Source organism: Corvus cornix, chromosome 2 (assembly GCF_000738735.6).
Source record: "Corvus cornix cornix isolate S_Up_H32 chromosome 2, ASM73873v5, whole genome shotgun sequence".
Taxonomy (NCBI): Eukaryota; Metazoa; Chordata; class Aves; order Passeriformes; family Corvidae; genus Corvus; species Corvus cornix.
This window is the reverse complement of record NC_046333.1, coordinates 36027533-36050798: the sequence shown is the minus strand read 5'-3', so window position 1 is coordinate 36050798 and position 23266 is coordinate 36027533. Positions and strand designations below refer to the sequence as shown.

Here is a 23266-nt window from a genome sequence, read left to right as displayed (position 1 = left end):
AAACCCCTCTGTGCGTGGGAAAGCCCCTTCTGCTGGTGAACACTGTCCCTACCCTGCTGCTGAAAAGTCCCTGAAACAGATGATGCAATGTAAGGCAGGTGACTGAGAAAGTGCATGACCAAATCTTTACTTTAGATTTGTCAATTTAATGCTGGTTCTGTTCCCTCCTTTACTACAAAGTGTCTTCTACATCACACTGGCTTCAGTCAGGAACAGCTGGCTGAGGGCAGAGGGAAGCTTTCAGTAATGCCACTTTCTTGGCTTTGTTCTTGTACAGAATTTGGGAAAGGGTTTGGAGACAACCAGGATGCTGTGGGTGGATAACCTTGCATTTGAGAACTCAGGGAGCTAACTTCAATAAGGAAACAGCCTCCTAGGGAACACTGTGAGGACAAATTCACAGCCATTCATCTGCCTGTGGAAATGAAGGAACGGAAAGCAGAGCACAGTAGTCCTAACAGAACAGATGCAAAAGAGAATGAAGAAGAGACACCATGAAAAATTTGACAGGGAGGGTAACCAAATTAAAGCAGGGAGAAAGTGGAAGCAAGGACTGGCACCACAAAAAGCACATGTATTCTGCCTCATCTCTTCCTTCCCCACCCTCACCAACTCACTAATGGAGCACATTGCATTCTGATTCCTTTTTTTCAGTATTTCTGACACAATAATGCCATAGACTTACTCAACACCTCATGCATATGCAAAGTTAAGCCCAGCCCTGTGAATCATTCACTATACACATCCACACTTCTGTAGCAAGGATGGAAAAATCAGCTTACATGTTTGAAGTTCCTAAATGGCACAAACTGGACAATGTCTCGAAGCACAGGCTCGCCCTTGGGAGACCTCAGGATGCCATCGTCACCATCCAGCATCTGCATGTCACTAAAATCAGCGTTGCCCACCCCGACGATGATGACTGACATGGGGAGGTGAGAGGCGTGGACAATGGCCTCTCTGGTGTCAGCCATGTCTGTGATGACACCATCCGTCAGGATCAGCAAGATGAAATATTGCTGAAGTTGTTGGACAAGAAATGAAAAATTATGTCATTAGTTAATAGTCCAAAGCTGCTTAAACTTTTGCAGTATAAAAATGTTTCTGGTAACTCACTCATGGACCTTTTTAAAGAGAAAAGAGCCTTTATATTGACTATATAGAATTTTTCATCCCAAACTCCTCAGCAACTAATTTCTCCTCTTCTGGAATTTAGCTCTGGTTCAGGTAATTTCCAGGAGCTGGAGAGAGCCAAAGATCCCAGTGTAGAAAAGGGGGTGTCTAGCTGCTAGGGCTGGGAGAGTCAGATCTTGGGCTGGGAAGTCTGGAATAGTCCTGAGATCTTCACTAGCTCTATCTTCCATCTGCTGCGCAATCAGACAGTTTCCATTTACCTTTTTTCCCTTTGGGAACCAGTGGGAGGCAGGGAGGAATGGGCCACTGGAGCTTAACAGGCCTGTAGCAGATCTGTCAGGGGGTTATGACAGCTCTCTGCAGAGGAGCTTTGCTAACAGGCAAGAGGGGTGGGTGCAGGTGTCTGCAAACTGGGGGCTGACCCACTGCTGCCTGTGGGGGAAGCACCACACCATGGCAGGTCTGCTGCGCTCTGCAGAGTAATGGGGTTCCTGAGGAGAGCAAGGCAGGAATGTATCCATCTTCATGCTCTTCATACAGAGCCCCAAAGAGAGGTTTTCTCATTCTCCAGAGGACAGCAAGCAATTTGGTGAGCTTGTCATTTCTCTCCCAAGTCTCCAAAACCCACTGAACTGGGATCATCAGCTGTGACATATTTTCACTTGGTAAAGGTGAAGAGTGGCCCTTACTTGGATCCTTTATGAATTGTTAGGCAGCTGGAGTCGTTTAACACATGTGCATTAATAGGAAAAATGAACAAATCATAGAATTTGGTCACTCTGCATGAGCAATACCAACACATTAAATATCAATAATGTTTATGTATATACAGCTGTATAAACTCAAAGTGATCTGATCACACTGTCCTACTATGACTAAAACAAAGCATGCAGGGAGAAAACTTCATCTTGAAGATTCATGCTATAAATTGTTTTTCAGACAGAAAGGGGGAAGCTTAGGTATAGAAGAATGAAGGAACTTATTCAGTATGGCATATTAGATCAGAAGCAGCACTGGGAACAGAGTGAGCCACCTCAGGATTAGGTGGGTATGGAAATTCAAACATAGCAATTCCGCATTTTAGGACTGAGACCCTAAATACTATCAAGGTTCTGGAAACAACAGTGGAATAACAATCATACAATCATAGAGTGGTTTGGATTGGAAGGGAGCTTAAAGATCATCTAGGCCCAACAGATGATGAGGCAGGGACACCTTCCACTAGACCAGGTTGCTCAGAGCTCCATCCAATCTGTCCTTGAACTTCCAGGGATGGGGTATCCTTAGCTTCTCCAGTCAACCTGTTTCAGTGCCTCACCACTCTCACAGTGAAGAATTATTTTTCTAATATCTAATCTAAAGTTGCCCTCTTTCAGTTTGAAGCCATTACCCTTTGTTCTGTCACTACATGCTCTTGTAAATATCAGTCAGAAGCCCAGACTCACGAACAGAAATATTTGGGAACTGTTGCCCTAATAGGACTTTAAAAAGGCCCAACACATGAAGAAAACTTAGAGAAAGCTCCAGGCCTGGTGATGAGACACATAGCAATGCACAGTTCTATTCTGTTCTATACATAGGCACTTTTCTTGCTGCAGTACACAATGTCTCTCTTACATCCGTCACTCCCACAGCACTTCTCTTGCAAAGGGTTCAGACCTACTCGCTCACATATTCCCTCCAATTCTCTTGTCCTCCCTTTCTCCCATTCTGTCTTCAAGGCAGGATCAAAATAAACCTAATGCATCTCAAAGATGTACATTTAAAATGTGATCTATGTGTAAGTCTTTTAGCCCAAGAAACCTGTCCTGGGATTTTTGTCAGGTGCAGGCTAACAGACTTGTCTTCCGGTTTCTAAAAGGCACAGATTACTTCATCAGTAATAACAAGCTGAAAACTGTATCCTTACCGTTTTCAAATGAATGGTTGGAAAAAATCCCCTAGCTGAACAGAAAAATTTTAGTGCAACCTCTGCAGGAGACATGAAATTGGGTAGTCTGAGTAGGGAATCATTTGAACTCATCTCTTGGTACAGCCAAGACTTTTAGGGCTTTGATGCTCAATTTTTTAACCTTAGTAGTGCCATTTCTATCTCCACAGTGAAGAACTGGGTGTGCTACAGTAAAACAGCCCTAAAAGCAGGAAATAGGTCAGTGGGGGAAGAGTTTAAAGTTGTGGCAATAGAAGCTATAAAGATTGGATACACTGTTCCAGCTGACACAGGTTTAACCTGCCTACTGTGAAGGCAGTTAATAAAAACTGTGAAGGCACAATCTGCATTAAAAGGTCTTGTTTTGATGGCCTATGAGAGATCCATCGTAAGACAAGAAAAAAAGGCAAACACAGCTTTTTTTCCCTTACCGAGGCCTCCTTGGTGTTGGTCTCCTCTGAGGCAGATTTTGCCACTTTCTGGATGATGGGAGCAATGTTTGTCGGTCCGTACAGCTGCAGCTTGGGAAGGCAGCTCTGATAAGCTTCCACAACACCTTGTATTCCTGGCATGAAAAACCACACAAAAGACAAATAAAAGTGGAGCATATTGCCAATATCAAGTTTGTTTTAAATGTAAATGAAAGGTGGCTTCTTAAAGAACAAAAAAAAAAATTACATGATTAGCAAGGACTAGAAAATTCAGATAATTTCCAGGAAGCTGTCTGTAGGTGCCTTGAATCTAGTTTGTAATATGTAATTCATTACACCATGCTTCTCCTTCCCAGCAGCTTTTAATGTCTATTTTTCATGTATGAGCTTGCAATGCGATAGCTTCCATCTTCTTGGTTTAATATGTGATGACTTCCTGATCACCAGCTAAGATTCATGCTGAAAGGCTAGACACACATTAAGAAACACTTCAACACTTCTTTCTCCTCTTCAGAGAAATATTTTTGTTTATCATGGCAGTTGCCAACAAATTTGTCCTTTGTACTTATGTGCTAAAGCTGTTAAGGAATCCAAACATCTTTTCAAATACCTGACTCCCCTGTGCTAAGAAAATAATTTTTCAGGGTTAATTTGCATACTCGCTCACAGGTTGAATTTGACTATGACCAAAAGCTGTGAAATCTTGGAAGAAACAGCAGGATGCTTTGCAGCCTACAGAAAAATGAGCTTTAGCTGAGAAATTTTGATGGAGAGCTATTTTTGGCTTTTTCATTTCAAGATATATAGTCAGACCAGGGAGCAAAGACTTCTGCTGACACACTTGACAGATCACAGAATGGAAATAGGTATTTTCAGTCATTGAGAAGAAGGATTTCTTGAAGTGATGCACATTAGCCTCCCCATTCAAAAGTCCCAGTTTACCAGACCTAAAGGATTAGAGGTCTAATGTTGGAAAGAAAGCGATAGACTGAAAGCTTTACAAAGGATGCTGAAGAATGAAATTACTTCGGTAAGATCCTAAGCCAGTTTCAGTTTGCACTGAAGCTCGCTCACTCATGAGATTTTTTACTCAATCAAATTTACAGGATAGATAGGTGCAGAGTGGTTACTAACAAATTACAGGGAGTTGTAATTGTTTTACAATGACACACATATATTCCTATTAAAAAGTGGTGGAGAACAGTCTTCTCTCTTTAGAGACAGATACATATATATTTTCCCATTGCAGTGCCAACAGACAAAAGAACTTGCTCCAATTATAGCTGTGATTGGCTGAAATGTAAAGTAGTGTTACAAAATTTCCCTTGGTAATTCCAGTGACTAAATTGCATGTTGCAAAACTGACCTTTTGTTAGCTCCCAATTTTAAACTTGCTAAGGATTTCATTACATATACTTAATGATCTTGCAAGAAATTCTCATAAATCTTCCCTAAGATGATGACAAGATACACTGTACTTCTATTCTTACGCAGTAAAATTGTGTAAGATAAACCTTACTCCCTGCATTCCACAGAGATTTAGTGTTGTTAATGTCAAAAAGTTGCCATCATCTTAGAAAGAGACATGTTCTATAGACACAATTTTTAAATTTGCTTTCCCAGATTAATACATTTTAGAAATATCTACTGTCCATCCAATCCCAACTGAACAGGGTATGTGAGTGGATTACTTTGTAGCTTGCTGTTCTTGTACTCCTGTCTTTTAAACAGAGTCAATGTGCATTTTTTTTCCCAATTCAACCTTTCCACTTTTATTTGGAATCCGCTTTCAGCATCTCCAATGAAATACAGTGTATGGATAGATATATGGGTTTAAAACAGATGTGTAGAAACATTCATTCAGACTAGAGGTTGTTGCCTACTTTCTTCCTCAGATAATAAACTAAGTATTAATTATAAGACTATAAAAGTAATCTACTATAAATATACTAAATATAAGACTATAAAGACCAAAATTTTCAAGAATGGAAATGATAACAGGTGAAGATATCCATATTTTATCAATTCCAGTGCTCTTCATCTTAATATACAGTCCCTGTATGTAGAGTGATGCTTCACACTACTTTGTGCCAACAAAAGCTCTACTTCCACAGAGAAAAGGATTTCATTCTTCAAAGGCAAAATAGACACATGCTTTTTATATTGCATCCAGCTGCTGTTTCTTTGTTTAAAACAAGATACTCTTAAGCAATTTAACTTTATTTTCTGGCAAGTATGCTAGATAGTACAAGGTAAAAAAGTGTAATCACTAAGCACTTTATCTCCTTGTCACTCTTGCATCTTTTCTCCATGTGACGTGCTGGTGTTAGTGCTCCCTGTGCCACCTAATCCAGTGAGAGCATCTAGAGAACATCACAGAACAACTGAACAACTGGTGGTAGGAACTAACCAAACACCCATGACAGGCAGATGAGCAAGCTGCAGCAAATGACTAAACAACGTATTTTCTGGTTTGTCTCTTTTTCTTGCTTTCACCTAGATGGATATTATTTAAAAAGGTATCATTTAAGACAAACAAGTGCTTTTTATATCTTGCAGATACAGGTGCAAATGCTGCAAAATGTCTTCTCTGGCATTCTTTCATGCTGCAACCATTTTTTTATGTTTTCCGAGGCCTAGAACTCCTTTCAGGTGAGGGGCTAAGTTATCAGATAACTGAGTTTTAAGCAAAGATACGAATAAAGTTTAAATTATTAAGTGACACAAGCCAAGTCTCATAAAACAGCTCCTTCCTTTCTTTTTTTACCCTCTTTCATTTCCATTGTTACATTTAATTTTGCATACATAGTGTGGTTTGGATAGTAAATCTCTTGCTTGCAGAGGGTTTGTCTGTCCGAATGTTGCTGCTGGCATCACCTAGATGTGGCAGCCTTTTCCATCAATAAAAAACATTATATAAGAATGCCAGTGTGGTAAAAGAATTAGCCTTGAACTCAAAAGAAGCAGCAAAGGGGGCGGGGGGGGAAATAAAAATAAGTATTCTTTGCATGGACTGCTACAGCTTTTCTCTAGTTTGCAGAGGGTCACAAATATTCCGCATTTAGACTGAGAAACAAAGCTCTATTTGAACACCACATGCATAAATATGTTATCACCTAATGCTGACCACTGTTAACTGTCTAAATAACATATTATAAAATATGATGGTCCAGACAGAGTTCTGAGGTCTCTTTTGCTTCCCCACCCCATCCCCACACCAACAGTGTGACTTAAGTATCAACATCAAGCTGGTTTACAAGCTTACAGGAACTTCTAGATGCATACATGTAACTTCTGCTTCTTTGGACTCCTTAAAAGCAATGTAAAAAGCTGTGTGAGCATATCAAGCAGCTGTAGGACTTATGCCCAATTGCATTTCAAGCATGTGACCTGCAAAGGCTGGGGCAGTCCAACAATTCAAGTGCAACAACAAAGCAGGAATGCCCACTGAACCAAAAACAGGTCTTGCATTTAAGATGCGTGAACTCTGAATTCTTTTAATGTCACTTTCCCTTGGATTGCTTGTCCTCTCTTTTCCTCACTTCATTTCTTTGCATCTTAGTTCTCATCTTGAACTTATTTGCTGCCCATGCCTGAAAGAAAGCCACTAATAAGCCTGAGAAGGGCTGAAAGGAGCAGCTAGAAAATTTGAACAGGAAGAGCATTTTGAAATATCCAGTTCAGTACTTGGATGGAAGCAGAAGGATAAGGGAGAATAACAATCTGTGAATTTTAGACAGCAATGATCACCCAAGCAAAACTCTCAACTGCTTCTCTGTTTAGAGGTTATTCTCCTGTTCTTGTCTTTTAAAAAATGTGTGAATTGTGGCAGGAGACTTTAGAAAGACAGCACCAATCACTGCAGACCTCACTTACAAATACAAGACATACAGCAGCATCTGCAACATGAATCTGGCCTCTGATTACCAAGGATTAATGACTGTTGGTAGAACACACCAGTATCTTACTCTGTGTTAAAACAGCCTCCTGCTCTCAGGAAAGTAGGTTTCTTTCCACCACAGTAGTCCTCAGCTGCTTCCCTGCCCTTGACTTGCAGCAGGCTACTATTGCTATAGGTCTGGTCAAAGAACTGTCTCTAAACTGAGGGAATTTTTGATCAAAGAGTTTCACAGCCTGGTTTTTCATATCCTGCCCTTCTTAGCTGCATCACCTATGATGTTGAGGTAGCTGAAGATTTTGAATTAATCTAGGAGACACAGCTTTGGTTCTCAGAAATGCCAGTGATTTCAGGAAGTCCGAGTGCTCAATGTCCACCAAGGGACCTACTTTTCAGGAAATTAATGTATGGCACTTTCCAAGATTTCTAAAGCTAAGCTCGATGGTTTGGAGCCTGTCAGGCCCCAAAATCCTAGCTGCCTTCTTTAAAAAAAACAACTTTGAATAATACTCAGGTGATACAATAAAAAATGCAATCACATTTTGCACACAGAAAAACTATGGCAGTCTGTCCTAATGTCTTACCTGCACATTCTGGGTTGTCTTCATTGAAATTGATTGCAAAGTCATGAGAGACCTGCAGATACATGGAAAGAAAAGAAGAAGACTGTTGTCAGAAAAATTATTCCAAGAAGACTTGTGGTTAAACACTCTTGACATTTTTCCTATGGTAAACCTGAGACCTTTCAAGCTTTCAGCCATTAAGTGTGAAATACAGTCCCAGCTGGAGCTCCCCACAGAACCAAAGTAGCAAAACTGGAATCAAACTTGTCAATAACAACAAAATAACAACAAGATGGCACAAAGAAAACCCACCCAAATACATAAAAAATCATATAAATATGGTGACAGGATTGGGCTATCAGTGCTGGGCATAGAAGAGGAATCTATTCCAGAGGTGATTTCAATGCCACCTCTCCCTAGCTCAGCATCTCAGACTGCAGGAGAGAGAAAGCAGGTTATAATACAGCACTGAGAGCAGAAACTCAGGTCTCTTCTGCATCCTGACCTCACTGTGTGAACAGTTCCTCATCTAAGGCCAAGGAGTACTGGGAAAGTAATTCTCCAGAGAAATCAAGGATCCACTGTGGAATAGTAGTGTAAGAAGTGTAAGGAGCCTAAGTTGGTTAAAAAGTTAGATTAGTCTGGGGGGTAATAAATAAAAAAACCCCCTGAAGACTCTTGGTTTTCCTTGCATGTAGTGAATATTCCAATCTCTATCTCTCTCTCTCAATCTATCATTAAATCCTACAGAGCAGTTTTCTAAAAGAAATCACTGTGAATACAACAAAGTTGTTGATTTTCTAACAAAACAAAGTATTTTGTCTTTGGTGCTCTGGGAAAACAATACAAGACTTTTCTATGCCTAAATAATGCTAGGCACTGTAAGTCTCCAGTTCCAGAATTCCTCTTTAATGTTTATTCTTTCCTGCAGTTTTTTTTTTTCAGATTCCTTTTTATTTCTTTTTTTGATCACTGAAAAGTCTTGAATCCTTTTAATCTCTTTGGTTCTGAAGCCCAGTCTCTTAATTTTGTCTTAAATTTTCTTGAATGAAAAATCCCAGATTTTGTCTCGCAATGCATAATGTGTGAAAAAAAAAAAAAAAAAAAAAATATATATATATATTTGACTTGCAAAAAGTGGATATGACTGAGAGCTTAGCAGGTAATTTGCATAATTTAAAGTTGTATTTTGGTATATCATCCCAGATTTAAGAAGGCATTTATACATTTATACATATATATATATAGCTAGCTGCAATTACACACATTTAAAGCTTTATAGATCTCTGTAGGATCTTCACAGTGATAAGGAAAGCAACCTCCTGTACAATGGAACCAGGATTATTTGCAGGAAGAGATTTATTTGTTGGATGTTGCCGTTTCATTTGCTAGTTTAGACTTGACAACACAGTATGGAAATTGGTCTATGGCTAAGGGACCCGTAGATAAAATATGTGACTACAGAGAAGCTTCTGTGAAAGTGAAGTGGTGTAAGTTAAGTTGGCTAATTACTGCCAAAGAGAGATTTTTGTAGAGAAATTGAATTTCCCCATCATATGGTAGCCTTGCTTACCACAGTGATGCCTACCATTATTAAGAGGTTAAATAAAGCAGTATTTCTACCATGATGGGAAAGGAATGAAGCAAAACCTCACTGAGAAGTCTGCAGTTACCTCAGCCAAGCCAGGAATTCAGTATGCCTACACCAAGCATCAGTCTTAGAGAGGGTTTTATGTGGGCCATTCAATCTACCCTACTTGGCCATGGAAGATAATGCAGAAAGTCCCTATCTATGTTCCTCATTGAGCAGCACAGAAGATCAGGGCTGCCAAATACACATCAGAGGTGCTCCAGAGCTCTTCTGCCTGGCTGCTCTGGATGTCTCTCAGTGCACTTTGCCCAGCTGGTATCTGCCAGTCTCATGATCAGCTGCAGGCCAAAGGTAATTGCATCTGTCAAGAACTGTTATGGGAGTTTTCAGTCATTGATATTTTTTGTTGTTGTTCAGTAGCCTTTCTTCTTCCTTTAGAGTTTCTGTATTTTGCCTTAACTGTGTTATAAAAGCAAGGATGGCAATGCATGTTTATGTATTGCAGACTGATTCTTCCAACACTGTGCCTCTTGAATGATTTTATTTCTTTATTCCAAATGCATTTGAAATTATACCTAAAGGAAAATACTAATCTTTTCAAAAGCTATGAATACAGTGTTTTAATCTCACATGCAAGCATGGTTTGGGTGCTTTTGTTGCCATACCTCTTTCAGAATCACATAATGCAAACAATTTATCTGGTTCAGGGCTACGGCACCCACGTTATTACTTAAGAAAAATGCAGACAACAGTTCAGGCCAATAAGGAAAGCCCAAGTCTAGTCAATGTGCACATTGATCCAAAAAAATAATGCTATCTGAGCATTGGCTGCTATCCTCCTAAAGCAAATGGCCCTCATACATTGTGAGGGCTATTTGCTTTAGGAGCAAGTGTTAAAATGCACCCTGAAGGCAGCACAGGAAACACAATGAATGTGCAGAAGCATTGGCTTGTTTTCTATGCTCTCTGAGCAATATATCACAATTTAAACAAGACTTAAGTATAATGTGAAGGAGAGAAGTTCTTTGAGCAGCTCAATGATGGCTCACAAACAGGAAATCATGATCCAAGGTAGGTAAACAGCAGTTATTTTTAAAGAAGAGCTTCTCCAAGTGCTCAGAACTCATCCCCTACTCTCTTAAGTAAAGCCAACTGTGCTTTAACCTGCCCCTTTTCTGTCTTCCCTATGGTGGCCAGAACGGAAGTGTCCAAACCAGCAGAGACTTGAGACTCACGCCACATACTGAAGGTCTTACTGTACTTGGGCTGCTAGCTGATAGGACTCCATGTAAAGCTCATCCATATCAAAAGGTGGTTTGGATCAAACATTTAATGTTTTTGCTTTCTAAACAGTGCAAGGTGATGAGTTTCCCTCCTTCTTTTTGTTTTTTCCCCCCCGTTTCTAATTAAACATGCAAGGGCTTTGTGGCCAAAGGGCAAACCATGCAGATGACAGAAAACCAAAAGCTGGTAAATGGCATCTTTCTGATACTGAGTGACACAGCCCTTGAATGACACTCCCAGAACTTATAAACTAATGGCAAAAAGGAGGCAGAAGTGTGAACACCTAAGATACTGAAGCCTGAGAAAGCCTTGGGGGAACAACAAGACACTTGGCTGTTCAGAGACAGGCATGTTTGTATAATTTACGAGGGTGGTTTGTATTGTGGATCAATCTAACAATCAGGAAATCCTGGAATATGTCAGGTCACACAAATACAGAATGACTGCTTTACATCAGTACCTGGCATAGAGAACTTTGCCAAGAACTGCAGACCATGGTCTGTGGTGGAAGTCAGCCTCACACTAAGGAATGTCCTCACAAAACCCTGAGTGTGTCATGGACCCTGGACTAAGTTTCAAATATGAAGCTGACGCTCTGCTCAGCCCTCCTCTCTTACCATCAATCCATAAAATCAATCCATAAAAGGGAAGGAGAGAGAAAGGCTGGCATGCTGAGGTGATTACATGGGATCAGCCTGGCGTGACTTGGGCTGCTGCACAGAGCTGCACTCAAAGCCTGTAGCTCAAGACATTCACATGCATTTGGCTCTGTATTTATCTTTTCCCTCTGCAGGGCTCCAGATACATTCTCTAGCAGATACCATCATGGATGCAGGATTATTAAACCACAGCTGTCCAGGAACTTCCTACACCAGGAACATACTATTTCTCAGGTAACTCCTGAAAGGTTTTTAACAAGTAAAATAAGTAGCTCTTACATACATTATGATACCGATTACAGTGACAGCATTTCTGAGGATATGACAATTAAATAAACAGTACAGAATATTTTTGCTAAGAGAGGCTATAGAAATGTTGTTTCTTACCACCATACAATGCCTCCATTGTCTGTACATACACAGTGACAAACACCTGCAGTTTTCCATCAATGTGATGGCACCCATGAGTCTCTTGGAAGAATCATAACCATACTTCCACGTGCTTATGACCACTTCAGTAGAAAAATCACACTGATTTAACATGGAAGGTAACTTATTTCCCCTATATTGGGATGCAGTGAAATTCATCCTCATAGCATGGCCCTTGCTAGAAAGGTTTTTCTAATTTAGGCTGAAAGGAGAATTTCCTAGTTGATGAGAATTTTTGAGATTTCTCAAAAAATTATTTCATGAACTCAGAAAGTTCAAGTCACAAACAAAAACCCTACCTTGGAATCTGAAAAATAATAAATCCCCCAACATTGATAAAGCAACTTGCTGGAAAGCTTTTGAACTGTGCAAAGTCGTTCTATTTAAGTTTCATTGAAACTTGTTATTCTATTTTGGCCTACACATTTTTTAAACCCCTTTAACTGAATTTCCATTTTTAAAATAAGAAGCTATGGTTTTTATTTATTTTCAAATGCTGAATATGGATGCATGAATTCTGAAAATTAGTAATCCTTTTTTCCCCCTCTCTAGAATGTTGAATTCATTTAAATTAACCTCCATGTCCCAGATAGCTCCAGCCTTCCTCTATGGTGATGGTACTAGGACTACTTGGCAAACAATCTGACAAATTCAGACATCTAGGAATGCTTTCTTAATAATTTAAATAGAGATTGTCAAAAATCCATGAACAATAGATGCATACAAGTGTAAATGCCAAAATTCACTATGTTGGACACTTATCTGTGAATAAACTGAATGCTATTAAGCCACTTCCAGTCAGAAAACTAAATATGAAATGCCTGCATATTTTGCAAAAGCTTAAGACACTAATGAATTTCAAGTACTCTTGCTCAAAAGCTATTATTTTCAGAATGCTCATTAATCAAATAGTTTGGGAGCTGGACAGCTTGTGTTTCTCGCTAAGATACATTGTACACATTTCTGCTTGGCAAAGCTGGGCCATTTATTTTCCTTTATACTTCATTTTTGTGCATGCTGTCCAGTTTTCTTGTCTAAATCCGAGTTGCATGGTTAAGGAGACAAATTCTGTTTTGTCCCTTGGTCTGTTACACATCCTTCTACTGGTTCTTTTTTTTGTCAGGTTTGCATTTATTTTGGCCTTCAGTCTCCTGAAAAGTGCAGGAATCGTAAAGACCACAGCTTTTTCAAGTCTCTTACCTGTCCAACAAATCAGTGCAGGTCAGGGTTGTAAAGATGCTGCACTGTGTCTGTAACTGCAGTGAGTTTGTCTCCAGCACACATTCATGGCAAAATCAGGGAATGAAGCTTTCACTAAAAATACAGAAATAACCAGGGCTGTCTTAAAACAAACTGTAAATTGCTTAATACCTATTCATGTGTCAGCTTGCAATTCTTCTTTAGGAAAGAGGCCTTCACTAATGGCAATACACCTGTCATAGGGTTAACCCAATTTGAACTTGCTTTTAATTTTAACAGTAAGTCCTGTGCTCCTGTGTGGTTTTTCAGCTCCTTTGAGTCCTGCCTGCTAAGAAGTCAGTGTGTGTGGTTTGCTTTCTTTCTTCCTCTTCACTGTGACCTTTCACAGCTGTGTCTAAGCCCATATTATCTGCCACCTCTTCACTTTACATCAGACTTCTCAGATGCTTCCTCTAATTGAAAAAAAAATAAATAAAGGCATGGGTTGTAGACACTGCTGTGGAATAACTGGCACATTCTGCAAGTTTTGTATGATAGAAACTCACAAAGGGAATATTTCTCTCAGAGGTTTTCTGAGAACAAGGAGCAGGGTGACGTGTTTGTCAGGTCTCGGTGGAAGAAGATCATATTGTCAAATATTAGATGAAAGATCTCTAGACTGATGAGGAATGATATATATGGCAAGTCTTGCTTCCTTCACTCCCACAGATTCCTTATGCCACTAAGAAACTGCTGGTTTTCTGCTAACAGTTGAAGTGTGTCATTTGGAGTGGAAATGAGGGAAAATAAAGTCAACACAACATAGCAGTGTGCTCTTGAAATGGAAATTCTGTAGAAAGCATAAATAAAAACAAGATTTAAAGGGGTACAACATCAAGAGATTTATGAAGAGCCTGCAGAGATGGATACTGACATAGTTCAGGAAAGAAGCTATGTTGTTTACGTTGTATGGAGGCTCCATGGTTACTCAGGAAGCCTTGGCAGTGGGAATAATTTCTTCCATAGCCCTAGCAATTTGCTGTCTACTGAAACAAATAGAAGACCAGATGCTGGAGTGCAGAGACCAACATACTATGAGCAGGTTAGATCCCTTCATTAGGACTGGAAGCTTGAAAACAGACACTCTAAATTAACGAGAAGCTGATTTATCCACATGATGGGGTCAGAGCTTAGATGTTCTCATAATGATTCAACCTAAATTTGAAGATGTAAATTATTACAGTGGCACTGCTCTCCTTTAGTAAAACAAATATATGGTATGTATGACTTGTAATACCTGTGACTGAAAACATGAAAAGATCATTTGAATAGCACAAGATCTGCACCACTGCTGCAGTGTCTATAGTGTTACCATATTTTTGCAGCAGGAAATAAGAAGTTAAGGAAGAAACTTGGGAGTGCTTTTTTCCTACAGTCTCTGTTACTTCTAATTTTATCAGTTTCTTCTCTGTTTCCTATGCATCTTTGCTATGTTCCATATCAAACACCATTGCTGGCTTTGAATTAACTTTATAGCAGTGTAGACTAAATTACTGAAGGATTTTCAGGTTTATTGGTCTTGACTTAATAATGCACCATGATGAGGCTGACTCCTCACTCTTGAAGGATGTATCTTTCAATTCTGAAGTGCATTCAAAGCCAAGCAGGGACTCAAAAGTGTTGATATTTTAAGAAGACAGATACTTTTATGGACTGTGTAGAGTATCACAGGGCGGGACTGAACAGTAGCACAGATGACTGTTAACTCCTCATGCGGTTCCAGCTGAATGTGCCCATGACAGACACCGAGCTGATTATTTGTCCCCATCTGTTGCCCAGAAGAGTTAGTCCCCTGCAACATGGTTCTTGTCTTCTTCAAGGTTTTATTATGTTTGCAAGCTGAAGTCATGTCATTTTGTCTTTGTCACTTTCTGTCAGAAGTTTCCATAGCAGAGATTAAAGATGTTGTTCTGGTCTTCACCTGCATCTCCATTTACTTTGGGACTTTTTTATTTAGTCACATATATGTAATCCACAAGCAAGCAGCCCCATCTTCTAAGTTTACCCTTACTTTTCAAAATCTGAAGGCCCTCAATCATCCTTTTCTTGCTTTGAGAAGTTAGCACCAGGCAGACTGTTCAGGAGAGCTCATGCTATGGGATAAGACTCTTCATTCATGCGTGCACTACTAAGTTCATTGCAAGTCTCTGAGTTTCTTAAGGGTATTTGTCAGGAAATTATCCAAACACTAATTTAGCCAAAGCAGAAAATCAATTGGTGTTGGTGATTTTAGGAATGAATATCTGATTACACAGACCACCAAAGTTACTTTCTGGCAAGACATCTGTTTTCCAGCTAACACCTGAAATGTGCTCTCACAATCAGTTGAGAAGGATGATACTGGGGTCTAACAAACTGGTATGTTGCCAAAAGGCTCATGTGATCTGAAGCATCAGTGCCACCAGCTGATTATTCTGGCTGGGAAGAGCAGTTTTATGCTGTGAACTTTATTATACTTCTGTCACCTGGAAACCACTGAAAAGACTTCAGCTGGCACAGTAACACCTTCCTTCAAGAAGTCCTTAGATAAGGATGGCTCTCTACAACTGAAAAAGTTGCAAGTTTTCCCCCATGCACTGACGGTCACCTCACAGATGATGGAACAACCAGGCCCTGGTACACCACCTTAAATAGCAGTGATGGTTGTCAGCTGCTGCAGTTGGATCAAACATACAACAGACACAGATGTTCTGAGCTCATAATACCACATTAAAATGTATATCAGAGTTCTGGAAGCTGTCTCTGACTTTAGAAAGCATTAACGCTAGTGTTACACTTCAGAAACAAAGCAAGACAAAACACCTTGTCAGGCACAGACAAGCTTAGAAAGCAATGTTGTTAAAATATATGTTAACTTACCTTAGACATCTGTTTGCAAGACACATATCAAATTTGCTGTACATCACTACTGTTGTTCTTCTGCAGGTACCAAACCTACAAGCTGTGAGGAACACACTGGTGCATTTTTTTTCATGTGCTGATTCATGCATTACAATGCTGAATGCACACAATCCCTCTCAGAAATTCCCACTTGGCCAGTGTTCACCTCCCTACCCCAGCCACAGCCCAGAGACACAGCCCAGAGCAGGGCATACGGGGATACTGGATGAAATCTGCATGATCAGATGGCTAATACTTCTCTTTTCCAGACAGTATCTGAGTTGCAGAGTGCCCACCTAGATTTTGATTACTTATCTGTGCAGAACTACCTCTGTGCAACAAAGCATTTGAATTTCTACTTATTTCTTCTTAGGCCTTTCTCTGTTGGATACTCCTTCTTTCTCATCACTGTCTACACTCCAACCCTACCAGATGGCATATTTATGCTCACAATTGCAGCATCACTGCAGAGCACTCTCTTTTTTTTTTTTGTTTATAAGTACCACTTCTCTCCAGCATGGCTACATGCTCTTGCATTTCTCTTCCTGGTATTGACCATGTCCACCATGACACTGAGATTTGCCACAGAGCAAAATTCTTCTCAAGTATTTATTTTCAGGAAGATGTTTGACAAGGGATGATCAAAACATCATTTCTCCTCTTAGCATCCACTAACAAAGCTTTGCCAATGCCACAAAATATTTTGGGTCTCAAACAATTATTTTAAGTCTAGCCCTGCCTGATTTCTGTTTTCAGTGAGGTATCACTGGGTGAGAAAGCCAGATGGAAGAAAACAAGCAGAGGAGCTATTCCCATTTGCCCCTGCCCTGCCCTGCACCATTTCTCCCTCATTTTGTGCCTCATAACTCAAGGAAATTAGAAAATTACACTTAGGCACCTACTTTGTATTCTGGGGGTATTCTTGCTCCAAATCCAAAGGCTGGGAACATTTTGTCACTGGAAAAGAATGAAAAAAATATAAGAGTACCCACAGAGAAATGCAAATTGTTACAATAAACATTTAGTCCTCTGTATGCATTCGTGAGAAATACAAAGCGGCACAGAAATGGCTTTTAAGTCAAGTGAGGGCAGACTGGAAGGGTACTGGATTGGAGAAGTGGGGTTGTGTGCTGAACAGAAGGGGGGGAGTGGAAGATTTTTCAGGTGAGCTCCTAGTATTTTTGGGAAATTAAAATCACTTGGAGAATACTGAGGGATCAGTATTGTATGTCTTGTGCTTCTCCCACAAATGCAATAACAAGTCTGTATTACCCACTCTTTTGTGTTACCTGGCTGAAGCAAGAGAGTTTGTTGACTGAACAGCCTGTAACAACATTTATTTCATATAAGTAGGGATGTGCTCCCCCAGCTCAGAAAATGGGTCTAGCAAAGATGACTCAGATTAAAAGTGTTTGCAAATTTGGGTTCTTACAGTTGTCCAGTTGCTCAAAAGGGACTTCCTAAAATATCTGGAAGGGGCACTTTCATGCTCCCAAAACTGCAGGTTCTGTAAAGCTTTCTACCTGCGTCTTTAGTAGTTCCACTAAAACATGAGATTAATTTACTTAGACATCGATTGACTGATAACCCGCCAAAATGCCTTGAAAGTTTGCTTTCAGACACTACAGTGAGGTTATTCTACCCAAGTAAAATCTGCAAGAGAAAAAATACCTGATTCAGAGAACCTGGAAACTTCAAAGCTGTTAATACCCTTTCAGAAATGCAATGTCTCACACAGCCCACATGCTGTCAAGCTGCCTCTTCCCAGATGGCAAAGTGGAAAACAACAAGCTGCAAGGAATGTCTTGTCCCTGAGTCAGCAAAGCACTTGATCACACACACTTGAGGTTAACAATTCACTCAAACATATGCTTAATTCTAGACACATCCTGAAGTCTCACTGATGTCACTGAACTGTACTCCAGTCCTCTGATAAATCAGACTTGTTTTATCCTAGTCTACTTACAGGGTTTCACGGCCCTTGGAAAAGTTGAGTTCCAACTACCATGATTGGAACTTTTAAAAATTCCCAGGAGAGGCCAGCAGCTTCAATTTTTTTGGTGTAGTTCAAGAGATGGCCACTCTACGTATCAACTGAGTAATTCAGATCTCAGACATACTCCAAAAAGATAATAGCACCCATTAAAGCTGCTTGGTTCTTTTGTCTGGCATAGGCTGTTAAAGGCCTCATGATATTTCTGATACAACCTAAAGAAAAATTGAAGGCCTTAAAAGAAAGCAGAACTGTGTTCCCTCTGCTGCATAGATCTTGTGAGCACAGTTCTGTGTACCATATGTTACACCATGTGACAATGGATCTTGGAAAGGAAGACTAACATCATTTGCATGGTAATGAAACAATTTTTTTCCCAAGAGATGTCAGAAATGAAGTAGCTGCTGACATTCAATGCTAACCACCTGCTGATATCATTCTCTTTGATTAAACACTTCTGTAAGCGGGAAAGCCCTTACAAATGCATGCAGAGAATTCAGGCACACACTTTGAGGGCAAGAAATAAGAAACCATTAGAAAAGAATCCGGGGGCGGGGGGAGAAATCTTGTTTTACATCAATGATTAAGCATAGCTGGATTAGAAAATCAAACTCTGCTGAGCTGCAGCTAATTGATTTGGGGCAAGAACAAACAAAGGCTAAAAAAGAATTTTACTTAGAATTTTACTGAGGTAGAACATAAGGGTCTAAGTTCAATGTTGGCAGCAGTTATATAACTGGGAGATGCCTAAACCCATCCAGTGCCTGCATTTCTACTGCAATGTTTCTGGAGTGTAAACAAGCGTAGGCACTCTTATATCTACAGCTCCATCTTCTGCTCTGCAGCAATTCAGAGACAGCAATAAGTCATACCTCCAGCAGCCTGGATTCTCCTTCTGGTGGCGAGACTCCCACATTCCCAGTCACACAGTGGCACAGCCCCCACTGTTATTCTATACCCAGAATACCTTACCTCCACAGTCAGGACACTTGCCTTTATATTTGAACCTCCCACATCTCATTTTTGAGTAAGTGCAACCATTACACTGTGAAAGAGTAAAGCATGATCATGTACACCCTCAGAATGGGGCTCCACATGGCTGCTTTTTAGAGGGAAGGACATGAATTCTAGAGAGCAGGGGTATCCTGGGGTCTTCTCCTGTGCTTAGTACTTTCTGTTGCCTCACCTAGAATAGCTCCACACTCTCATTAGGTAGCTCACCAGAATTTAGGTCCATATCTCTGGTAATCTGATTCAAGCTGCTGGGACCAAGAAATTAACTCTCATGTGCTACTGGAGCTTGATTTCTAAGGTAAGAAGGGAACCTTTTGACACTCATGACATCTCTTGCATTAAAAAAACATCATCATGTTATCCCCTGACCACACCTCAAAAATTGCAGTGGACAGCTTTCAGAATAAAAATAAAATTTAAATTTATGGAACACTTTTCCTGCTATCACACAAAACAAAGTGTTTAGCTAATATAAAGGTCTCACTATTTAGTACGTGAGCAGTTTAATGGCTTAGTGGTATTTTACAATATAACCCCCTCTAGTCTTCCCATCCACCTCTCACTTCATTACATGAGAAACAAATCCAACAGCTGAGCCTGCAGCCCTCATTCTGCTTGTCCTGCACTCTGAGACACAGCAGGGAAAAAGTGACCCAGAAGGGCAGAAAAGAACTCTCTCTTCCAGGATAATCCCTTATGGTATAGGGGTGTGTGTGAGCTGATCTAAAAGACCCAGGGCTATCATGGCAGCATGCAGAAGAAAGCAGAGCAGCTTCCTGGCTTCTGGAAGATATGTCAAGGTCTAGGCCATCCAGGAACTTAAACTGGAGTCAGAAAATGAAAAGAAGGTTTGCTCCTGCCTCAGGGGTGAATTGCATGCATCAGCCCTGTTTCCTAGCCTGGCGTTTCAGTAGGAAAGGGATCTGCTCTAATGACTTTTCTTCCTTTGTAATTTAAACTCACTCAAAAGAAGAAAAGTGAGAACCAGTTTTCTTTTCCTTTGTATTGCTTGCTCAGACATTTGGGTGTCATTTATAGCAGGAAAAGGCCTTTGACCCTGGCTGAAGCAATGGGACACGGCCATAGGCATGATCAGTGAGCACCCTCCCTGGTGCAGTGCTAGTTCCTGCCAACCAGCACCCCCAGAGACTTCCCAGGGACAGTGCTGGGTCCAGCTGTGCCTGACGCTGCTCCCAAATGCAGTCTGGGCATCACCAGTTTGTGCTGGGAGGAAGAAAGCTGAGACACAAGGACACGGGCAGTGTCATGTCCTCGTCCTCAGGCAACCTCAGGATCTGTGACTTGTTTTGTTTAAAGCTAGCCAGAGTCCTTGGCACATGCAGGGAAACTGCCTGCACTGTCCTGCTGGAGGCAGACTGCTAAAGAGAAAGGACAGGAGAGAAACATGGAACTGGAAAAACAAGCTGCTTCTATAGAACCTGAAACTTACAGTATCAAGAAAGACATGGCAGAATCTTTACAAAATTACTCTGTCATGTCTACTTCACCTTTTATATTTTCTTTGTTTTACATAGTTCTTTGAAAATTTAAACACAGTGTAACTTTCAAAAAGCTGAAGTACTTGACATGAAGATCAAAAAAGCAGAAGCATCAGACTCTGGTTTTTATACCTGGTTATTTAAGGACATGAGTAGTCATGCAAGCATAGATGTATATGGCTTCTGGTAGTTTTTCAGTCAAACAGGCATATACTGAAAGATACCCAAGACTGAGCAGATCTATGTTATACCCTAAAAAAAAATCAGGGAGAGTGTTCAGGTTCAGTGTTCATATTGATAAATGTAAATTAATGCGCACAGAAATTAATTGTCAGGGCTCCAAGACTGCAGTCTTCTGACCAGAAATACAACCAGTTAGAAAAAAGTCCCTCAGTAACCTCAACTATAACATACCACATAGCAGAAAATAATATCTGAAAATAACCCATATTGTCCTTTTGGGACATTGCTCAGTTTTAGACACTCATCCTTCAAGCTATCTAGTTGGAACAGCACAAGAGCAATGATAAATCAAAACACTAACAGGGGGAGAGAGAAGAAAGATTTCAGTGAGCTGTACTGCACATACAGAAAAAGAGATGAATAGAGGTAATAACTAAGATTTTGTAAATTGGTAAAAGTGATACAGATAATGATCCTGTTTTCTATTTCACTAGGAAGCCTAGTGCTACTGGAAGGAAAGAAATATGCTTATAATAAAGAGACAAAATTAAGAACATTTCAAAATCTTGTCTCATTAACCACTGGTGCCCTCTGACATGTAGTATCATTGAAACCAGGATATTACATTTATTCTGAAAAGGATTTGCTATTCCTAGTAATGAGAAGGAGAAAACTCTTCCACTAGGTAAAATTAATTAGTCAGACATTAGAGACATTTTGCAACCTCCTCAGAAGCCTCAGGGACAGACAATGCTTGAGACATTCACCAGTGCAGCAACACCTGTATTCAAAAAGGTTGCCAGGATTATGCTCTCTGAAAATCACTTCCTTTAAAAATCAAAATTTGGAATCTGAGTTCTTAATTGTATGGAGAAAAAAGGCCTAAGCCATTCTATATTAATTCTGAATTAATTAATTCTGAAAGATTAATTCCTAGCTAGCCACACTTACACAGCTTCTTTGGGACTAATTTTACTGGTTCCCATGAAAGCCTTTTGGTATGTAGCTATAGTTGTGCTAAAGTTTATCCTCCTGAAGTCAATACAGCATTTGCATGGATGCTACTTAACTGACCTTTCATACTCTCATCAGCATGAAAACCTGCTCACTTTATGCTAGAACAACACAGTAGCACAAACAATACTAATGATGAGGTGAATGGGGGGAAAAGGAAAAAACATGGAGTGAGAAGAGAGAAACACTAAGAGCCCATTTTTAGTTGTAAATACCTGAGAATCTTAAATTCACAGCTTGCGAAGAGAATACCTGACTAGAATCCCTGGATATTAAGCTGTCATTGTAATTTTGGTCTTGGGTCAGATCAGAATTACCAGAGAGGTATTTTGAAAGTACTGGATGCAGCAAAATCAATTACTATGCCTTTCACTTTCATTTCCAGTCTTAAAAGAATAAACTTTGGATTTGCTCCGCTTCACTTTTCTCATGATGAAATCAGATAATTTTCCTCCATTAGAAAGGAATTTCAAATTGACAAAATTAAAAAGAGAAGTGTGTGTTACACATGTAATTGAAGAAAGTGTGAATGTGAGGAGAGAAAGAAGGAGAGGAAAAGGGCATGGAAAGAGGAAGGGTGAGAACAGAGAGGAAAAAGGAAAGAAAAATATAGAAAACAGCAAATGCCACAAACAAAGTAGAGCTATCTCTAAACTCAATTAAAATAGTAATCTTTCATGTTCAGGGAGTGAACTGGAAGAACACGAGCTGAATTAAGTGGTTTTTTTCTAAAGCATATGAATGAATCATGTTTCTGAGTATATTATTTAGTACTTATCTGAAAAGGGCTTGATGCCAGTAAATTCTGAATCATAACAGCTTACACGGATTAACAACAGTTCCAAAGAAAATACAGAAATCATTTGAAATATTTAAACATTTTCAGCTCCCGCTTTGCAAGCAGAGCTGGGTAAATAAAGGAGATGATCTGGCATGGGGGTTAGAACTAGATGATCTTTAAGGTCCCTTGCAACCTAAGCCATTCTACGATTCTATGATCAAATAGGGCTAAATAAAACCATTTCAGTGGAAGGGACCAGAGTCCATCCACTTCACCACTTGCAGTCTTGCACAGCCACCTTGCTCCTCCAGGATGCAGACCCAGGATGCAGACCCAGGCTGTGGTCCAGCTCTCAGCCTGCCCCAGAGTCAGAAAGACCACAAGAGTTCAGCAGTAGCAGTGTTTTCACCCACTAATCTGTATTCTCCTCTAAGGGATTGCTACTCTGTCACCACATATTCACTGTGTGGTTACGTCTGGTTCGATACAACCACATCTCTGGTTTCGGCCAGGTTACTGCATGTTTAACCAAACCTGCTCTGTGCCTAACACAGCTTGGCATTCAGTCCATAATGCACAGTGATTTCTAATGGAGTAGCAAGGATAAGCTGATTATCATACATCTTGATCACAAAAGAGAGCTGGGAGCATGCAAGCCAGTGGTAAATCACTGCATCAGTACATCGTTTGGGCTATCACAGAGACGCTACGTAATCTGGTGCAAAATCCTGACACTAAAATTCA

At 40.1% G+C, this 23266-nt stretch overlaps 1 protein-coding gene across 3 annotated transcripts in view; it reads right to left on the bottom strand.

Annotated features, from left to right (window-relative positions):
- CPNE4 (copine 4) overlaps positions 1 to 23266 on the bottom strand; it is a 229343-nt gene that overhangs the window by 6355 nt on the left and 199722 nt on the right. For all 3 annotated transcript variants that reach the window (XM_039549679.1, XM_039549677.1, XM_039549678.1), the window contains 4 exons: positions 16941 to 16995; positions 7978 to 8029; positions 3496 to 3629; positions 783 to 1019 (listed from right to left, as the gene is read on the bottom strand). In XM_039549679.1, coding sequence (XP_039405613.1) covers positions 783 to 1019; positions 3496 to 3629; positions 7978 to 8029; positions 16941 to 16995 — 478 coding nt within the window. The remainder of the gene's footprint in view (positions 1 to 782; positions 1020 to 3495; positions 3630 to 7977; positions 8030 to 16940; positions 16996 to 23266) is intronic.